The following is a 24,968-nucleotide window of genomic DNA, read 5'->3' as shown; positions in this document are numbered from 1 at the left end:
GGGGGGGAATCTTAGTAGCTCAGTTGGTTGGCTTCCTGAACTCCCACCTTGTTGGTGAGGGTTCGATTCCCCACAATGTAATCCCCTCTCCATTTCCCTTTCCCCTATCCCCAAATTTCTTTAAAAAAAAAAAATAGCTGCTTCCACACTAAAAACTGAGATGTAGATTCATAATGATTCTTATGTTTTTGCAATATCTCTGCATGGATGAGAAGAGTCCAAAAAACTTACCGGACAGTCTGGTTGCTGTTCTAAAATATTTGTGTAAACCAGTGTGAAAGTATCAGGGCTCTCAGATGAAGCAAGTTCTCTTAAGTCACTGAGTATCCTTACTCTGCTCTCCACTTTCTGCAGTGGATTGAAAATTTGAGATAAGTTACAACGGTACACATCATGTACTCCTTGTCACATTGACATACAATGTCCGCCATAAAAAGACAACTTGGTAATTACCAAAGTTAAGACAGCATATATATAAACACACACACACTGCATGTTTGTTTGATTTGAAGCACCAGTAATGCAGATATATAAATTTCAATTGGAAAAGTAGGATAAACTTATTCTTTTCTATAACTGAGAAATCCCCAAGGGCCAGATGGTGCATGGTTCAAAACTCTGAGCATAATGAGCCTGTCATTTATCATTTTCCACTTAAATACTAGGCAATTCTATTATGATTCGAACTAGTGACGTGCAGCTAATCCACAAGCATGTATTGTGGTCTCTTTTCTTTTTTTATAGGTCATCACATGCCTATGCTCTTATCATCACATCAAAGCTCTGGGCAGTATAATCTTTTAAATTATGTCAGGATCTCACTAGAATAGCTTGAGATTGAATTCATATCATAATGATATATTAGATGTAACCTCATTTTTCAGATGACAAGAAAATCATTAATTAGATGTAATACATCTAAAGACTAAAGGGGAGACAACCAAAACACATCCATTGTTGGATCGCAAAGAAACTATCCACACAAAACCCTCAATTAACTAGTCCAACGATTAAAAAGACAGCTAGTAGCATGTATTTACTGGATTCAGTAAAGTATACTCCTTTATTTCTTCCTAGTACCATGACTACATAAAATTTCCAATCTCTTAAACTATCCCATTTACTTCTGCATTTTCAGATATGGATAAGTATTGCCTTTCTGAAAATGCAGAAGTAAATGGGATAAGATAAGAACTAAAAGATGCACACATTTGCTGAGGTGCATACCTATTTGCCACACTCACCAACGAATTAAGTGCAATATGTGCATGAGTTTTAAAATTCCCCAAAACTTAAAATATATCTCAGGTAATAGTAAGAGCTCAATAAGAAAGTTGTTGGGCTTACAGATACGCTAATGTACTCCCGAAAGAAATCCATGAGAACCTCTTCATCAAGCCTCATCCTCTCAATTGTTTCTTCTTTAATATAGTTTTTCTACCATGAGGAGACATAAAATAGTTGGTGAAATTGTGTTACAACCCAAAAATAAAACCTGTATCAAATAAATGAACCATAAGGAACTTTTCAAATAAACCTGGGTAAGTAGATGATCCACATATACAACAACAGACTCCTCCAGGCAAGCCTCAACAAAACGCCTAAATGATCTTTCTTCAATGTACCTTTAAAAATTGTGAAACACACATGAGTTAACGATATGTGTCTCTCATACTAGGATATCTCTCAATTAAAAACTGTTGCTGCCGCTGCATATGAACATAAAAATATTTTAATAGCCCAAATGAATAGGAGAAAAAAGAATTCCTTGGGAGGAGCACAGCAACATGATCATGCCATTCAAAGCAATTATAAGAGTTAAGCACAGAAGAGAACTCACATCTTCACATCAGTGAAGTAGTCTCCAAAAGTTGCAACTAGGAACTCGGTAACCTGTCCTTCCAGCCAATCTGAGATATAGAACATAGAATATTCAAGTGAAGGCTAGAGTTTAAAATTATAACAATTGACAACCTAAATCACTTGCATAATATCTGACTTGGATTAATTCATTGACAGAATGCTTCACATTTTTTTGATAGGCACAAAGATAATAGAAGGCTTTTATTTGGTACAGTACGTAATGGTTAGACTCCTTTTATGTGGCTAGAAATATCTTGCTTCTAGCGTCCATTGCTAGGTTGCAGAACAGTTTATAACGGTTGCAGATCTTGTTCCTACCATTAATTGCTAGGCAAATTCCATAAGTTAGTTTCAAATTGGTTACATCCATCTTTTCTAGCAATCCCTTTATCCAAACTCAACATTCCAGTTTGACGAATTAGAATTGATTGTTAGTTGAACCAACAAAGTGTATTAGTCAAACAGCGTTAGGCCCATTGATGTATATTCCTAGGTTGTAAAAGGGGGACAAACCGGGACTTGAATAAAATGCATAGCTGCTAGTGATTGTATTGGTTATCAAAGAAATGAAGGACATTTTAAGCCAAATCACACAACTAATGACCCCACACAGAATTATGAAATTAAATTTCACTAGTAATATCTTAATGTTTTATCGTTCCATCACAACGACCAACTTTTCTTATTTGTTTTTCAAATACCAATTCAAATTACGTAAGTAATATTTATATTATCTTAATCTTGATGTGGTATGTCTTCAAAATAATTATCCTACGAGTAATTTTCAGTTCTATGTTACTATTTAACACTTCTCTTACACTAATGTTCAAAAATGGAAGTTCAAAATAATTATCCTATGAGTAATTTTCCCTTTAGTTTAAAATTGGAAGTACGAACTTCTTTTAGAATAACTGTTGAAACTGTATATTTTGTCATGTGAAACCATGTATCGGTTTTTGTCTTGCAAAGTAATATAGAAAAATGGTTTGTTATGAGGAACAAATGAAACAATTGTGTTATTTATAACCTTGTGTCATAAATAAACCAGACCTTTCTCTTTTTAAGTAAGAACAGTCAGCATTTATATTTTTAGACACTAGAAGGAAAGATGGAGACTTATTTTGGAGATGAAGCCATGCAGGGAGAAATGATCAAGTCATGCTTTCTTCTCTTCATCTTTGAGCAGATAATTCAATATATGGGTAATCATGACGACAACATTATCAAAAATATAAAAGAAGCAAATACATGTATACAATCAAAATAATCCAACTGGGACAACAATACAAAATGCTCAAGAAAATACAAGCAACTAGAGACACTGTATGACGTAAAATGATTAGAATCTCTTTGTGAACATAGCAAAAAGACAGAGTAGATCCAACAGTTTACACTGAAATATAGTAACAAATCTGAGATAAATGCTTTCAACAGATGGAGAGAAAGCTCCTAGCAAAAGAAAGTATCTGAGGAACATCTCACCTTTCTGATACAATTTAACGAGCAATTCCTCTACTCCTGGATCTTCAAAGATAACACTGACAGTTTGATGAACAGCTTCCTGCAATAAGTGAGAGCAGGTCAGATATGAGATATTTGTAAATGGAAGTCGAGAGTCTAATCCGTAAACTTTAACGCTCTCCATTCTTGCCAGCGCAAGTGTCAAGTCCACTACTCTGCCCCTTCTCAAATATCGTCTGTTCAGACAAGACTTGAGACCTCTAAGCAACAAACACTGACAATTACAGGTCATTTGCACTAATGCCCTTTCACTAAAGTGTGCCTCTTTAAGTAACAAAAAGAAGGCCAAAAATACCTGACATCGAAAAAACTAAAGAAATTCACTAGGCATAAGTTTATATTTTTTATCATAATATAACACAAATTATCCTATTTCAAATATATATATAACACAAATTATGCTGCTTGATTCCTACCATAAGTTCAGTTCGTTTCAAAACCTACAAGTTATGCCGTAAAAGGCATGACTTAGTTCCTACAAAACTTAAGCCGATAGAGGCACAAATTCAGTTTCAAAACCCACAAGCTATGTCGTAAGAGGCATGACTTAATTCCAACAAAATGTATGACAGACAAGCAATAGTTTTCTATCTTATGCCAAGCGAATTAGATACTTCACAACTATGCCGAAAAGGCAAAAGTTCTCTAAACTTATGACGAGTGAATTAGATACTACAAAACTTAGGCCAGATAAGGCCAAAGTTCTCTAAACTTATGACAAGCGAATTAGATACTACACAACCTGCGCCAGATAAGGCAAAAGTTCTCTAAACTTACGCCAAGCAAAAGTAGACCATCTATAATCGTATTTTTACCCACAAATTTTCATTAAATCAGCAGTAGGGGCAAAAATAAAGATCACACCGAAGAAGGGGCAATCTGAGCAAAAACTTTGACAATCACCTTTGATGGTTGTCCAATTTGGGCTTACCCAAAAAGGGCTTTTGGATTTAGGCTGTTGGATACTTTGGTAATGATTTTTAAATGCAGTGTGCGCCTGTGCGGCAGTGTGGGTCTGGTTTTATTTGTAGGGTTTGAGAGGCTAAGTCTTTATTGTCCACCAATCCATCAATTATGCCCAAATCCAAAGCTAAGCAGAACAAAAACAAGCCCTCATATCCTAACAATAAAAAAACAAAAAAGCAAGCCCTCCATATCCATAAGCTCTGGTCCATTTCATTCCAACACTAGCAAATTAACTTGTCTTTTAAGGAGAATTAAGCGTTCCATAACGCTTGAAGTTCTTTAAATCTCACACTTGTCCCTTTTCCCCACACTAGCATGGAAGTCCGAAAACAGACAACAAGGACACCTAGAACACCTGTCAAACACCCTATCTAATATAACTACAAGAAAATTATCAAGACACAACCTGATATAAGTATAATAAACTAAGCCTTAATTTTAAGTCTTTGGTATTTCCAATATGATATCATTTCCTTCTATTTTCTTGAAATGGAAAGGATGATAGAGATTTTGGATGAGTTATACAATTTTCATAGGCTACTTCAATTTTCTAATGTTTTGCACCTCAAAGGATGCCTCAACGAATACATGGTCTTTAATATCGTTTCAGGAAAGAGACATGTCATGGATTTTACGATCCTTGACTTGAGACCTTCAGCCTTGAGCAATATCGAACTAATGCACCTATATCTAACTATAGGTGTTAAACTGGCTGAGTCAACAAATAACCCGCCAAAAAAGCTACTTGGGCTGAAATGGCCTAGAAAACAAGCCATAACCCAATCCGCCCAATTTTTACTAAGTTTTAGTTGCTTTATTTATTCATTTATAATTTTAGAACCTAATAAAACTATTTATTTTCTTTGTTATGGCTATATTTTTTGATGACCTTCAACCTTAAGCAATATTTTCTTTGTTATGGCTATATAACACATAAAATTAAAGAATGTCTTAATAATATTTTGATAAGATTTCTCATGGGTAAATTTGGACTACATATAAGCTCATTTTTATGGGTTGGAATAGTCGGGTCAATAACCCACCCAAACTTAGGGGGTTAAATGGGTCATGTTTCAAAGGCTAATTTTCCCATCTCTACATTTGGCTTATATCTAGTTTCCAGTAGGCCATCCCTTAAACTCCTCAATAAAATTGAGTGGGGAAATAACTCTAGAGATTGTCGCAAAAAAAGAAAAAAGAATCAATCCTCAAAATGAGATAGGTTGCCCACTTAATAACAATATTATAGTCACATGCATCCATAAAATGAAGCCTTCAATATACCTTTGCAACCTCTAGAAACCCTTTGCAAGTGTCCTCAAAATTAACCTGAGAAGCAATCGAAGAACTTAATATAAGAGAAGTGAACTTGAGTGCCAGAAATGCAAGTCTTAGCACAAACAACTTAGGACTTGAAAAATAATCACATTGACAAGAGCTAGATGTGAGTGCCAGAAATGTAACTTCTAGACCAAATAACTAAGAAGTAACAAATAATCACATTGATAAGAAGAGTTGAATGCAGAACTCTCTAACCGTATCAGACATCCATATTTCTTTGACAAAGCATTTCTGAAAACCATATATTCAAAACAAACCACAGTCTACAACATCAAAGATAGAACTACTTGCTGGTCTACATCAGGCATTAGCTGGTCTATGTACTAGATTAGATTATCTTAATCGTAAAATATGGTAGTATCGAGCCATGAAGGTTGTACCACTGCTGCCGTGCAGAATCTCCACTCTCATCGACAATGAAGGGGAATAGCAGGAGTTGTTTGAATGGGGAGGCTTGTGAGAAGGAATCTCTAATTGAAACATACACACATGCCCACACATTCACACAGAGGTAAAGAAACGTCATAGATGCTCATATTTCTGCACCCAACTTCTGATTCTTCTATGTTACATTGCCTCGTGATTTACTCCCATGAAGCGGGATATTCTGATTGTAGGTCCTTTCTGGATTAGTAACCTACATCATTACATTTGTTATAGAAGAGCAATGTGACCCGTTCACATTTCCATTTTTCTTTGGCAAGAGCTTGTGGCAGAGGTTATCTGACTGTTTGATAAATTTTATGTGCTTCCACTTCATTTCTTGAGTCTTTAACTGGAAAACATAGGGCTTTTATTGCAGAAAAAGGGTGGCATTTTTTCTCTGGAAACATACATAATTGGTTGTCATATTAAGTTTTTGGTTACAGCCCAATGTCAATACTTCTAAGGTAAGTTTCTTTGAGACATGTTTTGAATATTGTGCTCTCCATCTTTCTACATGGTATCCTTTTTATTGATAATTAATTTTTATGATCAGCAAGTATTTACCAACCCTCAGTGAGATCAGATGGTTCATTTTTATCAGAATCAGAAGTAACATTTTCCTATAGCTATGGACACCAGTCCTCCTGTACACCCTTACTACCTTATAAATGAGACTCTATTTACACCTATCAAAAGAACACGACTCTATTCCCCTAACCAAGAAGTAAAAAGTAAAATATAATAACACCAGCAAGATGCACAAGACTACAGCAATATTTTAACAATAATAACTAAAGACATTCACATACGAACCACCTTAGTCTATTATCTTTTTTAAAAAAATCGACATAAAAGAATAATATCCTATCAGATTAATCCTAGATGTAAGCTAATGGTCAAGATGATTGAAGACAAAAGGGCAGTAAGCACAGAAGATTTACGCAGCAGTCAAGGAGGAGGGAAATAACTAATAAGGACCTGCTCAGCATAGTTCTGTGGGAGAGCTTCAAGAGTACTAGAACTTAGCTCCATCGCGAGATCATAACAGCGAAGATTGTTGTTAATCTGCCAGGTGTCCATCTCTTAGCATAGTGGTAAGCACAGGGTAATTTAAAGATCTTTCTACTTCACAATAAACAGTTCAGATTCCAAATTTTACAAACCATTGCACATAGGGATTCCAGACCAATTTCAGAAGCAGGTTCCTCCAATCTCTTCCTCTCAGCTGCTTGAAAATCAATCATTACCTGGAAAGCAACATTATCAAGTAATCATTAGAGAAAGCTTCTTTTCAAAAACCTGAAAATCAAGCTGTTGCCAATCAAAAACTCATGAATTTATATGGAGTGGATCACCAGCAATATATCATAAAGGGGAGAGAATAAGAATAAGTCCCTTCAGTTTCTGGACAAGAATTTTGACGTCTGATCAAGCAGGTTATCTTAAAAACACACACATAAAGAGGGGGAAACCAATAATCATCAAAACAAAAGATTCATTCCCTCCTTCTCTCCCCTCATCAAAGGATAGAATGGCAACTAAAACTGAAAAAAAAATGGTTCTTCTTGAGCAAGAATATAAAAGATGAAGCATTTCAGGATAACTACTTCTCTCAACAAAATTCAAATTAATACTTCAGTCCTCATGAAATATTTTCTGTAAAAACTAAAAGTACTTGAGAATCTCCTGTACAAATTTGTTGAGAAAAACTACTTCAGAAAAAATGCTGACAGAACCATGCACCATCAGGCCCTACTTCAAAGGAAAATTTTAGCAAAAATTCCAGAAATTTGAGGGTTTTTTTTTGTTTAACACATGCATGATTATGATGCAATAGAATGCAAAGCATTGAAAAATTTTCCCTTGTAGATGTATATAATGAACTAGCCAGCTAAATTCATTGTATATAAGTACAAATACAAGACAATAGATCTTTGAATCTTGAAATACCAGAAAAATTACTCCAGCTACTAAAACTAGAGCACTAATAGAAGGATCTCTAATAAATAGATTAATTTCAAATAGAACAAGTCCTCCCACTCTCTGATAATAGAGTGCAAGACAATAGAACTTAGAAGCTTGAAATACCAGAAGAATTGCTCCAGTTGCTAAAACCTAATAGAAAGAATTCTAATAAATAGAACAAGTCCTCCCACACTCTGATAAAAAGGCAACCTCGAGTAAAATATTCTCAGTTAAGTATATAGGCAAGATAGTGATGTCTCGAGAAGAAAAGGAGGAAAGAGAGAGAGAGAGAGAGAGACAGATATGACAGACTGAAGCAGAATGATCCAGTAATGGTGAAGAAGACATTTTCATTCTTAAAATTAACATAATATCTGTCCTAATATAAAATGAAAGCAACAAACTTACCTGAATGAGAGCCAAAGCAATCCTGTATAACATGACATCAGTGCTATTTTCTCGCACAATTTGCACCTGCTCCCCCAGAATCCTAAATAAGTCAACGGCAGCAGGTGTATATAGTTTCCCATCATCAGTCTTTTTAGGTGGCTGTACTTTGTCTGCCTCTAGGATATTCAAGTACCATTTCTATATTTGGAAATGACATGAAAGAGTCAGCATTATCTATGTCTTAAAAAAATATGAAAGCAATAAAGATAATGAATCGAGTTTAAACCTTTGTTGTAGCTTGCATTCTCTCAACATACGCATTCATGAGAGGATCCATTGCACCACTCTCTGAGCAAACTTGAGCTAAAGAATCATCAACTCCGAGTTCAATTAGACTTTCTTGGTAGTCAACCACCCAACCTGTTACCTAATTCATGGATTCAAAAACACCTCAATTCTGAATCACAGCAACATCTCTTGAAAAGGGGGGAGGGGGAGAGAACCCATTTGCTCACCCATAAAAAAAGATTATTGGAAGATGAATATCTTCATGCTAAAATGATGATGGGAAGTGGTTATAGCTAATTATGCATGAGCCAGGAAACTGAACTTCGCTTTTGCAGAATTATGTAGCTCATGGACACAGCAGCCCAGTTTTACCAAAAGAATCAGAGAGGGGGATAGGAAACCAAAGTGAAACCCTTATACTTGACTGTCTTTTTCTTGATAGAAATTTATTACTGGTTGAAAGAACCAAAACTGAGCCATGAGCCTATTAAGTGGACAGTTAACATGGATAAGGAACTTCAGACTACTGCCCCATGGGCAACAATTGGATGCTATAGCACTACCCGTGAAAATTTACAAGAATGGAAGCACAATCCAGTAACATTGAGATAAATTACAAGCAAGGATAAGAAGGTAAAAAGTTGAACCCCCTAATTTGTATAAAGTCAAAATAAAGAAAGAAGCCCACAAGTAGTAAAAGAAACAATCATATTTGACCAAATTTTGACTCGAAGCTATGAGCCTATGACCACAACATAGGGATTGATGTCAAATATTCATTAGATACGGAATAACTGGTTGAAATGCTTTTTTAACAACTTCCCTATTCTACAGTGTCTAAAATTCAATATTTTCCAGCTTTTAATTTAACAACAAATTCTACTGCCAGCATAATCCTTAACTTATCCAAAAGAAAAGAAAAGAAAATGCCGATATGATTAAAGTTGTATTAACTTTAAAATCTATATACTCATCATATTATTAGCTTGGTCACTCAGCTTTCTCAACCACTGAACAAATCATACCAAACTTTGACCTTAAAGTGATGAGCTTATGACCACAACATAGGAATTAATACCAAATATTCTTCCGATTAGAGAAACTGATAGATGCTTTTTTGTGACTTCCATATTCAATATTTTATAAGATCTCTATATTCTCTAACTTTTAATCAAACAAATAACAGAATCTCATGCCAAAATAATCCAACAGAAAGAAAATGCCAACATGATTAACATTGCATTACCTTTAAAATCTCTATATTTGTCATATTATTAGCTTGATCACTCATCTTTCTCAGCCACTGAACAAATCTCTCTGTATAAAGATTTACCATGAGCTGGAAAACTTCATATCTGAGACAATATAAAGAATAAGTTAGAATGGATTTGCATATGGAAAAGAAACATAAGTAGATCATGTGTTAAGAGATATTAGGATACAGACTCCTCTTGAGTTATTTTTTCCCTTTTTTTTATGCCTCTGAGTTGAAAGTGTTGCATGATAAAGACCAAAATTCAGACCTATTTAGCACAAGCAGTAGCTTACAGCTAAAAAAAGCTTTTGAAGAAAATTGTACCGACAAGATGCATGAGAAACTTCTCTTATCAACAAAAATATTAAGAACATCACATCATGTTGATCGACTATATAACATTGAGTAATTCAGAAAATTATACTTCAGCAGTCATAGAAAGCAATTAATAGCAATGAGAAGCATTTCAGATTGTGACTAATGTTAGAGATGAGATTTTTTTTTTTTTTGAACAGGTTAACTTTGTATATTACTACAACAGTAATATAATGGATACAACAGGGCCAAAAATTGACTTCATTTTTTATCCACGGGACTCCTGATTAAAGAAGAGTTATTTTGCCAAGTAATCTCCAAAATTGAGAAGAAACTTCCAACATACTCTCTGATGAATACAACATCAAATTTGAGATAGTGGGAATGTCCTGAGGACAATCTTAAGAGTATGAGTAGTGTAGGAGGTTATTTTTTAATCTAGTTGTTCCCGACAAATGGAAAAGAAAATGACATTACAATGTGTAAAGGCATAGGACGAACCTTGGAGGAAAACAAGGAGCCACATAGTCATATATCTCTCCAAGCTCTTCTCCTATCTGAAATTGATGAGATTGCATGTCAAACCAAAATAAGAAAGGATAACTGCAATTATTATGAGAATAAACACATATCACAGCAAAGTTTAATTTTCCTCTACTTTGTCATTCATCTATGGCAGGAGGATGTATCTCTCACCTTGATTTCTTCCTCCTACTGTTTACAGATGTTCTTTCTTTATCAAGCAAAGAAACAAATGGGGATCAATTCCAAGAACGCCTTATCTAATCATCTTCTCAACAAATTAATGTGTTGATATAATATGTTAAAACCCATCATGACATGTCTTACGGAGAAAAGCATCTTGATTTTTTTCAAACCAAAAGGCTTTAAAAAGAAAAGCATGACATGCACCCCCATGGAAAGGGTTCTAATTGTTTACTATTCAGATAAGAACTCAATTCTCGCAACATATGTTTTATTTGTATCATCACATCCACCCTTGTCTTTGATTGTTTGCTATTTCACTATTTAAGGAGTGTAGTCAATTGTGCGTCTTCTCCCAGAGTTCCATTTCTCCTTAGTTTTCTTCTCATTGCAGTATCCCTTGTAAATCCTTTAAGGTGTTCCTGGACCATTTCCTATAACTGATTGGGTGAGACAACAGCCTTTCAATTCAAGCAGTTCTTTCGCATGATCAATGATGGCAGTTGAACTCAAAAAAGACAAGATAACAAAGGTGTGCCAAATTGGGGAGAAATGATAGTCTAAGACCTACAGGTGCCAAATGTGTCAAATCACTCAATGTCTGCTCCATCAGAAAGCTAGTTGAGTCGTTAACAAGACATTAGTTAGGGAAGCGTGATATCAGCAACTAAAATGGGGCACGTGCTCAGGAAAGCTTGGTTTTTGTCAGAAAGATGAAGAAAAATGGGGACAATTTGTGTCAACATGTATGACTATACATGAAAGGCAACGAGGTCCTTGATAAGCATCAAGAGTTTTGATAGAAAGACTTCATAAAAGATGAACATATGTTTTCTTTAACCATATCAAAGTCTACTTTAGAACCATTATCTTTCAATTTGTCGATTATAAACATTGTCTTTGGAGAAGTAAACAGTTTTAAATTCTAAATGCAGGCAAGTTAAAGACGACCACATGTAAAAGCAGATATTCTAACCACTCTAGCTTCCTCTATAGCTGTTTTAAGGTCTTTCTCATCGAGCAATTTGTCAAAACGTGCTTCAACGGACTTCCTTATACTTTCATAACATTTGTCCTTGTAGCCTTTTCCCTGAACCTTCAACTTCTGCTGTGTGAGATTTTTAGAAGAAGTTGTTTTTCTGCAGGCCAATACATTAATCAGAATACAAATTGATGACTTTTACATGTCTGATGCACGCACGAAGTTAAACAAAGCACAAATCAGGCAAGATAAAGCACCTACTTGGCATTTCTTCGAGGATTTGCGACTGATGCCATAGCACCACCTCCCTCAGCCTCAGCTGCTTCTTCTGCGAGTTGTTGATCTAGGATTTCTTGCATTTCAACAACCCTGAATAAGGGTGAATAAATTATCAGTCTAGATCGTGGATACATGAAACATGTATTGATGAGCATGAAGGTACTATACACTGTATATGTGCAATATACGTCAAGATTAATGGCATATTAGGGGCAGCTCCGACACAGTACAAGTACGTTAATAAGAAATGGAAACAAATGTCTTATTAATCAACTCAGCATTGACCATGAAAGTTTCCATTTAAGCTAACATACCTTATAGCACGGACGAGTGTTTGTGGGCTGCAAATTATGCCAAACAAACAATTATCATAATCAGAATTTAAAAAATAAATAAATGAAATTTAAGAGATTCAGCACAAACTAGAAGATGCCAATAAAGAATACCTATCCTTAGCCAGTTTGGAGAAATTGGCAATATGGGCCCACAGTGTCTTCTCAAACGTCTCCCATGTTCTATCCACATCTTCAAAATATTCTCTGACAAATTTCAGAAGTTCCAAATCAAGATGGTCATATTCCAATGCCAACAAGTAAGAGGTCTTCTAACAATCAGTAGATTAAAAGCATTTTTATATGTTTTACTATAATAATTAGCAATTCACTGCACACACAGTTTAAGTAGCATATAATTGTTCGGATGTCACTGCAATGTTCTTCCTTTATCTGTTTTTTGATATGGTATGTTGTTGGAACGTTCCGTCATCATCAAAATTTACTACATCAGCTATTGAGAAATTGAAACTAGCACGTCTAAGTTGACAGTCACTACTTTTCTCCATAAAGAGAGCTGCAAGCCCTCGACTGCAGCAATTCTGAGTGTGTTTATCCAAATTCCAACATGAATGGTTCGATTAGATTTTCTTGCACTGGATAGATATATCAAGAACCAAAAGCAGCACAGGGAAAATGTGAACAGTCGAACAAACTTAAAATTTATGGGATCAGAAAAGAGGGTCTTATTCTATGATTCATACCTAAATGAACATGCAGTTAAGTAAAAAGAAGATACTGACCTTAGTCTACCAACCTCTTCTTTATGAGACCCTGCAGCAGCTAGCGCGAACCTTCGCTTTCCATCAAGAGCAGTTAACCTCTGTAATAAATTCAAATTGGATGCACCGGACTATCAGCGCAGGACTAGGGAGAGAGTTGATGATTAAGAAAGTGATAAATCTGAGAAGAACCTACTTCATAGGTGTTAATTAGTTCCTTATCATCTCTAAGAGAATCCCGTGCTTCAGACGCCTCTACCGAAATTGACATCATCCCTTCCACATCCTACCAGAGAAGAAGCGATTATATATGGATTGAGAATCAGCGAAGCATCATAGAGTACCAAGCTTTTGGACTAAACTAAGTAAGCTTTTGGACATGAAAATGTGACATTTGAAAAATACTATTTGAAGTTAAGTTGAAAAAGTGTATTTGGAGATTGAAGCTGTGTTTGGACATGTAGTTGACTTGAAAAAAATTGAAATTTTTGTGAGTGGAAAAGATTCACTTTAAAACTTGTCAAAATCACTTTTTCAAACTTGAAATTCATTTTCAAAAAATCAGTTCAACCATCAAATGTATAACCAAACGTTACTTTGGAGAAAAACGAAAAGAAAAAAGTTCCACAAACAAACGGCTCCTAAGTTACTGTTACAAAATAGGCAGAATGCCCTATGAAATAAATAATGTTAGGTGCACAAGCAGAGTTAATAATAGCAGAAGTACTAGCAACCTATATGACATTGTGCAGTTGACTGTGCAGCGACAGTGTAGCGTAATTTGATAGAAGATATCAGCTTGAAGGAAAAGATCATATAAAAATTTCACTTACCTGCTTTACCTAAAAGCTAGGAACAAAAAGCTACGAGAAAGACATACCTTCAGAGTAGTGTTCAAGTTATTCCTGGTGTTACTGAGAATTTTTATCTGGTCATGATTTTCGATTAAAGTTTGGCACTCTTGACAAAGCCTGGTTCAAGAAGAAAGAACTAAGCTCAAGCTCAATAAATAATGACATATGTAACTACAAAAGTGAATCATTATTATACTTTTCAATAGAAAGGAAGTTTTCTCGGAGCTGATTTATAGTCTTCTGAGATAAAGAAAGTGATTGCAGACCACCTTGAGCTTGCTCAACCTGTATTCCAGAAAATTATGCAGCAGCTAGAGTTTAGTATCTGGATACAGATAATGTTTTTCATATCAAACATTTCTCTCCATGTAAGAAAAAATTACAAGGTGGAAATTAGAGCTTCAAAAGCTTTCCAAGTAAAATACAGCAAAAAACAGAAGAAATTGCAATAGCATTATCAAAATATCAGAATGTGTCGTTTAAACATTAAGTTGAAGCATCCACATACCTGTTCAGCGACCATTGTACTAAGTTGTGCATCATTTGCCTGATCCAACATGAAACAGTACCAGATCATAAGTAATTGTAGTGCAGTTCAAATTAAGTTCCGACCACTAAGTTGAAACTATGAGGAAACAAGAAGCCTCTCTACAACAAAGCCACAAATAAACATGACCATGTGCAACAGCATCAGCCAAAATTGGACCTTCATGTTATTACAATGTGTGATAAACTATGCGAGGCTAAGAAAGCCAGTTAAGATCCATCAACAACTCATTTATAATCACGAGAAAAAATCCTATTGCTTTTAGCAGGTAATTAAATCACTTTAACAGATTACCACAACATATCAAAAGCTGAAATTTATTCCATCGTATTTATGACATTTTCTACATTACTTTTAGATTTTCAATAAAGAAGCAACTGAAATACAGGAAGAACGACTTAGTAACCAAACCTAAACGTTCAAAGCAACACATTTATGTGGCAACCAAAAAAGAAAAAAAATTGACAAGTCATCTGATACCAGATGCATAAGGTAGCTCTTAAAGAATTTCCTGATCACAATACATTTTTTCCTCAATTTAAACTTGAATTAAGAAACAATCTCCAAAATTCGTATTGCTCAACCACTATCTACTTCAAAAAGACTGTCAACAACTCATAACAGTTCCTCTACACAATTGAACTACAAATGACGATAAATTTCCCTAGACAGAACAAATAAAAACTTCACAACATACTCAAAATTTCACCGTAAAACAAACAAAAGGAAAAAATAAGCAGTGGATCTATATGAAACCTGTTGACGAGCAATGTAATCGGCTTTGATCGAGGAAATAGACTGTAAAAGCTCAGGTAAAGGCAATAGCTTAGCGACCTCACGAACGGAGGCTTCCTTCGCCTCAACGCCGAGATCATCAGCCATCATTTTCGCAACTATTTACAAATCTCACAGCTTAATTCACTGAGAAAATTTTGTATGTTTGAATTGAAATTGAAGATGGAGTATATAGGGATCTCGAAGGAAAAGACCTTCGAAGGGTTGATTCAAAGAGTGTGCATAATCCAGCTCGATTTTTCAATGGAGAAGGAAGAGTTTCTGCAAATCGGGTCGGGTTCCATTGTAATGGGTTTCACATTTTGGACTATTCAAAGATGTTGCAATTACGTTTGGTAAAAGGTAAAATATGCATGAGTTTCGAAATATTTAATTTTTTTTTTTAAGGCTAATCTATCGAAAATTCACTAAAGTTGGCATCAAACATTTGAATTTAGACACTTGAGGTAAGGTCTTGATATGTCATTTTGACACTTTCTTACATTCAACATAAATATGATGGTGAGCGTATGCTACTTGCGAATGATGTGTAAAGTGTCAAATTAAATAATTAAATGAAGGCACTTGTTATTTTTCTTAAAATAATTCTTAAATAATAAACTATCAATTATTTTTCTAAAAAATGGTCAATAGATAGATGAAATAGGGGTGGGCATAAACACCGGAAAATCGAAACACCGAATCGAACCGAAATTTTTCAGAATTTACGTTTCGGTGTTTCGGTTTTCGGTTCGGTATTCGGTTTAATTTTTTATATTTTCGGTATTTCGGTTCGGTTTTTGGTACATATTACTTTGAAATTCGGTATTTCAGTTTAAACCGAAATATTATATTATAATTTATAAATTATATTATATTTAATAATTATTAATATTAAATAAATTTTTTAAAAAAAATAAGAAACCCTAATACAAGAAGTTCAAAATACATTGTTTGTTGCTTATTATTGTTTATTATGAGTTCATGAAAGACTTTATTGTTACTTGTTAGATTGTTATTATGTTGTATTTGTGAAGACATTAACTACAAATCTACAATGCAACTTTTGTTTTAGTGTCATTGTGAATTTCAAATTGTGTGTTTTAGTGATATTGTGAATTTAAAATTTGCGGTGTTAATGCCTAATGACATATTGAAGATTTGAATAATTGATATATTGAAATTTGGTAGTAAATTAGTAATGCACTTCTTTGATTTATTGTCTATTTTTACTTTTTAGCCTATTAAGTTGAAAAATCAAACAAAAAATTGAAAAAATTATAAAGTTTAAAATTTTAAAAAGCCCACTAAACAGGCCCATTAAAAAACCAAATTAAAAAACCGAACCGAATTAATAAAAACTGAACCGAATTAACAAAAACCGAACCGAACCGAAATATTTCGGTTCGGTATTCGGTACGCAATTTACAAAAACCGAAAACCGAAAAAACCAAAAAAAAAAATCAAATCGAACCGAAATACCGAATGCCGAATTTCTTCCCAAATAATAACAAAAATGGATTGAATCACCTTTAAATATCTCACCCCACTCATCATCTTCTCACTGCACACACCCCTTAATATTTTACCACATACCAAAAAATATTTCTATCTCTTTTACTTAAATATTGTTCAATCCTTCTAAAGATAAAAGAAAATTCAACATATTTTATTACTTAAAAAAATAATTTAAGATCCAATGAACTTCTAAAATACAAATGTGTACATATTCATATCACATTGTTAAGTTTCTTTTAAGGAAATTATTTCATTTTTTAGTGACTTTTTATTCAACCCCAAATTTTCATTTTTTTTCTTCAAATTTCAATTTTTTTTCCTCAAATTAAATTGAGGAAGAAGGACATCATCCTTGGGAAATATTGGGGAAAGCTCAGACGTTTGAAATCAGATTTCTCGTTTGTGGCATCATCAAATATATTTCACCATGGAAGAAGTTCAAGCTTGAGCAAAATAGTCGTTGAAAAAATAGGGAAGAAAAAGGAAATATAAAATAAAAAATAGCTAAAAAAGAGTCTCATGCGCGGTTAATGAGTGTGTCACACTCATTATGTCATATCAACAAAAAGTGTTAAAATGACACTTCAGAGGCCTCACATGAGGTGTCTAAAATCAACAAAACCTAGTTCAGGTGTCTAAGTGAAAGTTGATGTAAACTTTAGGAAGCCACTGATGGGTTAGCCCATTTTTTAAAAATGTTTTTTAAAGGAATAAATTGCTTTTAATTATATTTTTTTGCGTGTTTAGTACATAATGAAAAAAATATTATTTTAAAAATATTTGTATGTAATAGTAAATACTTTCTCCACCTTAATTTATGTGAGTTAGTTTGATTTAAAGGAGTTAAAAGAAACTTTTAGTCAAAAATAAGTCATAAATGTTTATGTGACTATAACTCTTTTCACTAAAAATAATATAGGATTTTAAAGTTAAATTATTATTAAATATAAAAATGTGACAATTGTTTGAAAATGGATTAAAAAAAAGTAAATCACATAAATTGAAACAAATGAAGCCCTAAAAAAAGTAGGTGAAAGTAGAGGGGGGCTATAGGAGATTATCTCTTAATTACACCTCAAATTCAAACTACATTCTTATATCATTACATTTTAAAAAAAACATCATTTAACTATCCAAAAAATTACAAGTTACATCATTCTGTTAACTTTGAGTCAATAATTAACCACTTAGGAGTCGTTTGGTAGAGTGTATTAGAGAAAATAATGCATGTATTAGCTTGATGTATTAGTAGTATCTTGTTTGGTACACTTTTTTAATCTATGCATAACTACTTGTATTAGTAATACACTCTATTGTGTATTAAAGAGTGTATTACTAATACAATCTATTTCTATGCATTAGTAATGCAATGGATTCTAATGCATGCATTAACATTATAAAAGACACAATTGCCCTTAAAAACTTTTTTAATATCCTTTCCATCATATTTGTGGAGGGTATTTTTTAAAAATAATTTTTTTTCAAAAAATATTATGCAATGCATTATATTTAAAACTTGCGTTAGATTAAATAATTACAAAACTACCCTCAAAGCCTTTTTGAAACATTTCCTAACATTTTCTTTTCTTTTAATTTTCTTTATTGTCGTGTGTTTTTAAATTCATTTATTTTTCTCTGTCTTTTAATTTGTTGGTATTTTAATAGACTTTATAGCCTCTTAAATATAATTTTTGTAAAAAATAATAATCTAATTTCAACATAATTTAATAAGAAAAATTACTATTGTGGCGATAAATTTGATTAAAAAAAATTCTTTTCCAACTTTTCACAAAAGTATTTTGACCCAAATATTACAACTATTTAATATTATTTTTGAAAAAAAAAAGAAAGAAGAAGAAGAAGAGGAGGAGGAGTTGATGATGCTTTAACAAATGACTTTGTTGCAACTTGCAAGAAAGTGTAAAAATAAAAAAAGTGTGAAGGGTATTTTTGTAAATATATATTTTCAAATAGAAATTATGCAAGATCTATTATTTCTTATACATCAAACCAAACAATGTATAAGAAATAATGCTTGCATAACTAATGCAAGTATTAATAATGCAAGTACTACTAATGCAAGCATTACTAATACACTATATTTTGCATTATTCTTATACACTCTACCAAACGACCCCTTAAACTAGAAGCACATGATTTCCCCATAAATGCAACAATTTTGCCCACTTTTTTTTTTAAAACAGAACCTCTTTTATTATTGCATCAACGAAATACATAGTTTAAATATATCTTTTACATCTTGGATGATTCAACTTGTAAAAAACTTCTCCCAAGAGATTCTCTTCAACAAAAAGATATAGAATATCTAGCTAACCTATCCGCTATTTTATTCACAGATCTAGAAATATATATAAATTCTATATGATTGAACATGCTTGAAAGCTTCAAAAATGTCTTCACACAAAATTACTATCTCCCATGAAGTCGTTACTCGTTTTTGAATCATATCAACAATACTTTTAGCATCTGATAAAATCTCCACTCTCCTCCGTCCCTTACTGATAGCATATTCAACAGAATTGTCCACTCACTAATCTTCTCTATAAGTAGTAAACTAGTAATCATATTAAACGGTATTCCATGGCTAGCATTATTGTAAGAATAATGGAATATTAATTTAGGCCAAAAGATTTATAACTTGGGGCTTGTCTCTAGCTTCATTTTGTCCTTTTTTAAAAAATTATATTTTTTACTGAGATTGTTATTGTGTCATTAATTTTTTTAGGGATAATGCTCAAGTACCCCCTCAATCTATGTCCGAAATCTCAGAGACACACTTATACTATACTAAGGTCCTATTACCCTCCTGAACTTATTTTATTAATATTTTTTTACCCCTTTTCGACCTACGTGGCACTATCTTGTGGGCCAAACGAATGTTGACTTTTTTTTCAAACTAGTGCCACGTAGGCTAAAAGGGGTAGAAAATTACTTATAAAATAAGTTCAGAGGGATAATAGGACCTTAGTATAGTATAAGTGTGTCTCTGAAATTTCGGGCATTAATTGAGGAGATACTTGTGCTTTATCTCATTTTTTTATTAAGAAACTTATTAATCCAATGCTACTCAGAGTTTGCTTTATTTTCTCATTTTCTAATTGGAATAACCTTCAACAACTTTCACCAGATTTCCTATACTTTAAACTATTTAAATGAGAACTTTAAACATAAAAATCAGATGTAAACCATGCACATTTGTCTTTGGACATAATCAAATACAAAAATTTATGTGATGATTAAGTAGAAGGATTTGAACTCTTGAATTTTTTTTAAAAAAAATTTATATTTAATTGGCCAAAATTTTTTTAAAAATATTTATGTTCTTAAAATATGAGGAAAATGACTTCTCGAATAGACGTAAGAAAAAAAAAACTACACAAATGACATTTTATATTCATTCACAAATCCTTCTGGCAAAAGAAATTGTTTACTCTATGTTAAGAAGACAGTGAGGGGACAAAATCGCTTTTCATTAGGAGATGGTTGCTGGATTTTTGATGAAAAACTAAGGAGAAATGTAACTCGTAACTTCAAAATAGTTCAGAAATATTTTTTTTGTTTACAATAAATAATATAAGGATGAAATTTAAGTTCGAGATACAGTTAAAATAATGTATTTGGTTATTTACTCAGATTTGCTTCTGTTACATACCTCATCTCTATAGCTAGTAAATGGCCCAAATACATCCTTTAGTGAACTATCCCTCACAACTTTTTAATCTATTTTTAAGCTACTTTATTTCTTGATTCACTTTCCCTTGCAATGAATAAAATTCTCTTTTTGGAAATTGCAAATCATATTCTAACAATAGTTGGAATGATGAAAGCTACATAAAGCCCTTTACAAGAGACTATATTGCAATTAGCCCATGACAAGCAATTGATTGCATTTTCATATGCCAACCAAAGGCATGTTCATTCATACTTAGCTGCCAGAGCATATATCTGTGAATATATTGTTGGGTTTTATTTGCCCTGATTTCTTACAATAAATAGGTTTTCTTTTTAGGGAAAGGTTTTGAATTGACTAATCATTTTCTTGTAGGAAAAGGTTTAGGACTCTATAAATAGAGGAATGTTCCTTCTTACTTAATCAACATTCACAGTGTAGTCTCAAGGGCTTTAAGAGTTTTGGTTAGAGAGAGAATTTGTGGGTCACAAGCTTGATACGTTATCACTTGTGTGAACCTCCCATGTATTCCGAGTGAATTGGTTGAGGTTGTTTCTCTCTGTATTTTGTACTCTTATATTTATAGTGGATTGCTCATCTCCTTTGTGGAAGTAGGTCGATTGACCGAACCACGTTAAATCTTTGTGTCTTTTGGTATATTTCTCGTTGTCTTCTTACTCGTGGTCTTTTGAGGTTTGCTTTACTAGCTTCCGCATTTACATCTGCTTATTTCCGGTCCTAACATATATCAATATAAAGTGATTATTTTGACAACAAATATCATAATTTTCTAATTAAGTCTCTAGAATATTAGCATAGTCATTTTGGATATTAATATTATTAAAATATTTAGATGTTTGAGAGTAAAAGATAATGTTAATAGATTTTTCTTGTATTTCTTTTATCCAAAATATATTTTTTTCCTTCAAAACTTAGTTGAATTTCTGAAATTTAATTAATGATCTTGGGCAGCAGAAGATCTATCATATTGTACTTTTTTTTTTACTATTCTCTAAATTATTAGCGTAGGTCTATGATAGTCTCTTAAATTATATATTTATTGAATTTAGTTTTTAACTATTAAGATCTTATTATGCTTGATTATTTAATTATACATTTATCGATTTTATTCATGTGAGTCTTTTGAAAAAATATCAGAGGTTTCTATCTATTTTTTATACATAAATTACTTAGTTTTATATTATTTGAATACATGCTTCCATGAAATTAAATATTTAACCTATTTCAATTTTTTCTTTCTCGCTATTTTTTCTTCAAATTATTATTGTGAAAAGAACTCTAACCTCAACTATTCAAAATAAAATCAATGAGGAAAGAATATATAAATTCTAAATTTATTCAATGTAGGATAAAATAAAGCATATCATTGTTGTTAATGACTTGAATATGTCATATTTCTTCCTTTAGCAGTTAACGGTTCATAATCAACATAATTTTTAATTTACTTTTATAAAAAAAAATAGATTTTATCATTCAAATTTCTCTACATAAAATGAAATGAACAAAGTAATAAAATCAATCTATTTCAAAATATAAAAAATTTACATTCAAATCTATCATTTTTAAAAAATTTACTTCTAAAAAATTAAACAATTTCCTTCAATAAAGTCATTAGAGTTTAAATTTTGAAATCAACACCTGTGAGTAAAAAAACTTTTTATCTTATTCTCATTGCAAAAAGATTGTTTTTATCGAAAAATGATTTTCGAAAAGGAAGGAGTTTGGGTCGGGTAGGATGAGTTGGTTTTTTTTAAAAAAAAAAATTAAAGGGAGTGTTGGGCTGGTTTTAGGAAGAGAAGGGGTGTGGGCTGATGGGGAAAATTAGGCCTGGCTTGGAAGAGGAGGGGTGTGGGCTGATGGGGAAAATTGGGTTGGTTTCGAATATACACAAGATATACCGGCTATATACACCACTATGTAAACGTTAAATCGTTATATTTTTAAATTATTTGGAAAATTTAGGAAGCTCGATAATTAATTTATACCGACGTGGGTCAAAATTGGGTGTCAACAACTGTCCCTCATTTTACTTGGGTTGATGCAAGCAACTCGAGGAAAATGAAATTGACCAAACCAATTTTGACCAACCCCCATTCATTTTTAAAAGAAGGCTCCGACAAAGGGTTTAGGAATTATGGCCGAACCCTTGCAAACGGGTTTCCTACATATCTTAGGCTATATGAGAATTCAGGCCACTTGTAGTTCGATAAGCTTGATTAACCGCACGATTTGAAAGAATTAAAAGCCACCTCGACACCGAATTATGAAGGTATCAAAATGCTCGAGAATAGAATTCGAGAGCGAATGTTGGAATACAGCCGAGTTTTCGACATAGAATCCGCCTACATATCCTTAAACCTTCGGAATCAGGATGTGTGTAGTTCGACTCGATCGGTGGAAAAGGAAAACTATTATGCTAGCTAACCTTCGGTTTTGGACGAGTGATACATTAACGAGTATGAAAAGGAGGCTTGTAACCTCTAAACCATGAATATGGTGCGCTTCACACCCATAATTAAGAACTTACACGGACATAATTTCCAAAGCTCTTGACGCAGTGTCACTCAGATTGGAAACTTGCTTCCGATAAAACAAAACTTCCGGATGCGAGACTGAAACTGACAGAACTAAAGAAAAACCCGCATGCCTCGAGAGTGTGGTTCGATTGTGGTGGAAGTCGCTCCTCTGCTCGCGCCCTAAGAGTTTGACATTCCTCTTTGGACTGTGTCCCAGTTCGCTGCTAAGAAAGGTTCCACGTTGTGCTGCATCCTTATTGATGTCGTCCGCACCTGTGGTTTTTTGGAGAATTCATCCTTTTGGATGCTCTCGACAAAGATTGAGAAAAAACTCGTCAGCTTAAAAATGCAATTAGGATGGGAGACAGTGTCTTTTTACCGTGTTGACACTTCATTGTTCTCCTCAAATCGACGTCGACTCGATCGGTCTGGCGTCCAGCAAATAAAGCTTATGCCTTGTGTTTTGCAATATAATCTTCAATGTACTCTATACTTGATGTCAAAATAAATAAATAAATGTTGATGCGATATTGATGTCTCTTTTGTCGTTATCTTCGATGCTCTTCTTGATGCTTATCTTTTTACCAAAAATAAAATATGCAGTTGAGGCCGATGGATAAAGGTTGCTCTTGGGATACACAATTTCCCTTTCTTTATCCGTGTATGTCCTCTTGCGGGGCATGAATATCTTCCGGCGATACGTAAATTCTCGCGAGGTATGAATCTTCTCGCGATGCATAACTTTCAGCGAGGAATAAAATCTTCTCGCGAGGTGCAAATTTTGACGAGGCATGAATCCTTCTCGTCGTGCGTATGTTGGCGAGGTATGAACTCTTCTCGCGATGTCTAAATTTCAGCGAGGTATAAAGTCTTCCCGCGATGTATAAATTTCAAATTCGCGATGCATGATTTTCAACGAGGCATGGATTCTACTCGTGATGCATTAACTCCAGCGAGGTATAAAGCCTTCACGCGATATATAAATTTGACGAGGCATAAAGTCTTCTCGTCGTGCATAAATTCCTAACTCGCAATGCATGATTTTCCGCGATGCATGACTTTCCGCAATGCATGATTTCTCGCTATGCAAGATTTCCGCAATGCATGAATATTTATATCGTCTGTGTTGATGATAACGGCAAGACGACCTCCAGATAATATATCGAGTTGATCGATAATAAAATAATAATAAAATAACTATCTCTTCTGGGGTAATGCATTGTCTTGATCGACAATAATTATCTTGCTTTGATAATGTAATGCAAATAGCATCCTTTACGGAAATCGTGAAATCTTCGTTGAGATTCCTGTTTGATTCACCTTTGAATCTAGCTAGACACTCTTTGAAATTTCATATTGTTGGAACTGGATTGAAATAAACAATTCATATTCCCAAGTCTTTGACATAAGTGATATAAATGTCTCCTGCTCCTAGGAAAACTCTTGATTTTGATATAGTTTCCTCCTCTTTGGAATTCTTTGTAACGAGCTAGCTAGCTTAATAATTATCCAACTGTAACGAGGTGGATGCTCGATAATATTCCAACTGTAACGAGGTGGATGCTCGATAATATTTCAACTGTAACGAGGTGGACGGCTCGTTAATATTCCAACTGTAATGAGGTGGATGCTCGATAATATTCCAACTGTAACTAGGTGGATGGCTCGATAATATTCCAACTGTAACGAGGTGGATG

General features: G+C 33.5%; 1 protein-coding gene across 1 annotated transcript in view; it reads right to left on the bottom strand.

The window, feature by feature from the left end:
- The window catches only part of LOC107018143 (exocyst complex component SEC6), a 17,519-nt gene extending 1,634 nt beyond the window's left edge, over positions 1 to 15,885 (bottom strand). Inside the window, exons 1-22 of the mRNA XM_015218533.2 lie at positions 15,508 to 15,885; positions 14,713 to 14,751; positions 14,401 to 14,489; positions 14,231 to 14,321; positions 13,547 to 13,636; positions 13,372 to 13,451; positions 12,743 to 12,835; positions 12,611 to 12,637; positions 12,279 to 12,386; positions 12,012 to 12,174; positions 10,832 to 10,887; positions 10,007 to 10,115; positions 8,759 to 8,899; positions 8,491 to 8,670; positions 7,281 to 7,364; positions 7,096 to 7,182; positions 5,635 to 5,679; positions 3,346 to 3,424; positions 1,841 to 1,910; positions 1,538 to 1,625; positions 1,348 to 1,437; positions 232 to 348 (exon numbers count right to left, since the gene is read on the bottom strand). Coding sequence (XP_015074019.1) covers positions 232 to 348; positions 1,348 to 1,437; positions 1,538 to 1,625; positions 1,841 to 1,910; positions 3,346 to 3,424; positions 5,635 to 5,679; positions 7,096 to 7,182; positions 7,281 to 7,364; positions 8,491 to 8,670; positions 8,759 to 8,899; positions 10,007 to 10,115; positions 10,832 to 10,887; positions 12,012 to 12,174; positions 12,279 to 12,386; positions 12,611 to 12,637; positions 12,743 to 12,835; positions 13,372 to 13,451; positions 13,547 to 13,636; positions 14,231 to 14,321; positions 14,401 to 14,489; positions 14,713 to 14,751; positions 15,508 to 15,636 — 2,055 coding nt within the window. The 5' untranslated portion in view covers positions 15,637 to 15,885. The remainder of the gene's footprint in view (positions 1 to 231; positions 349 to 1,347; positions 1,438 to 1,537; positions 1,626 to 1,840; positions 1,911 to 3,345; positions 3,425 to 5,634; positions 5,680 to 7,095; positions 7,183 to 7,280; positions 7,365 to 8,490; positions 8,671 to 8,758; positions 8,900 to 10,006; positions 10,116 to 10,831; positions 10,888 to 12,011; positions 12,175 to 12,278; positions 12,387 to 12,610; positions 12,638 to 12,742; positions 12,836 to 13,371; positions 13,452 to 13,546; positions 13,637 to 14,230; positions 14,322 to 14,400; positions 14,490 to 14,712; positions 14,752 to 15,507) is intronic.
- Positions 15,886 to 24,968: the final 9,083 nt, after the last annotated feature.

This window comes from Solanum pennellii, chromosome 4 (genome assembly GCF_001406875.1).
Source record: "Solanum pennellii chromosome 4, SPENNV200".
NCBI classification, from domain to species: domain Eukaryota; kingdom Viridiplantae; phylum Streptophyta; class Magnoliopsida; order Solanales; family Solanaceae; genus Solanum; species Solanum pennellii.
This window is presented reverse-complemented; position numbering and strand designations above follow the sequence as displayed.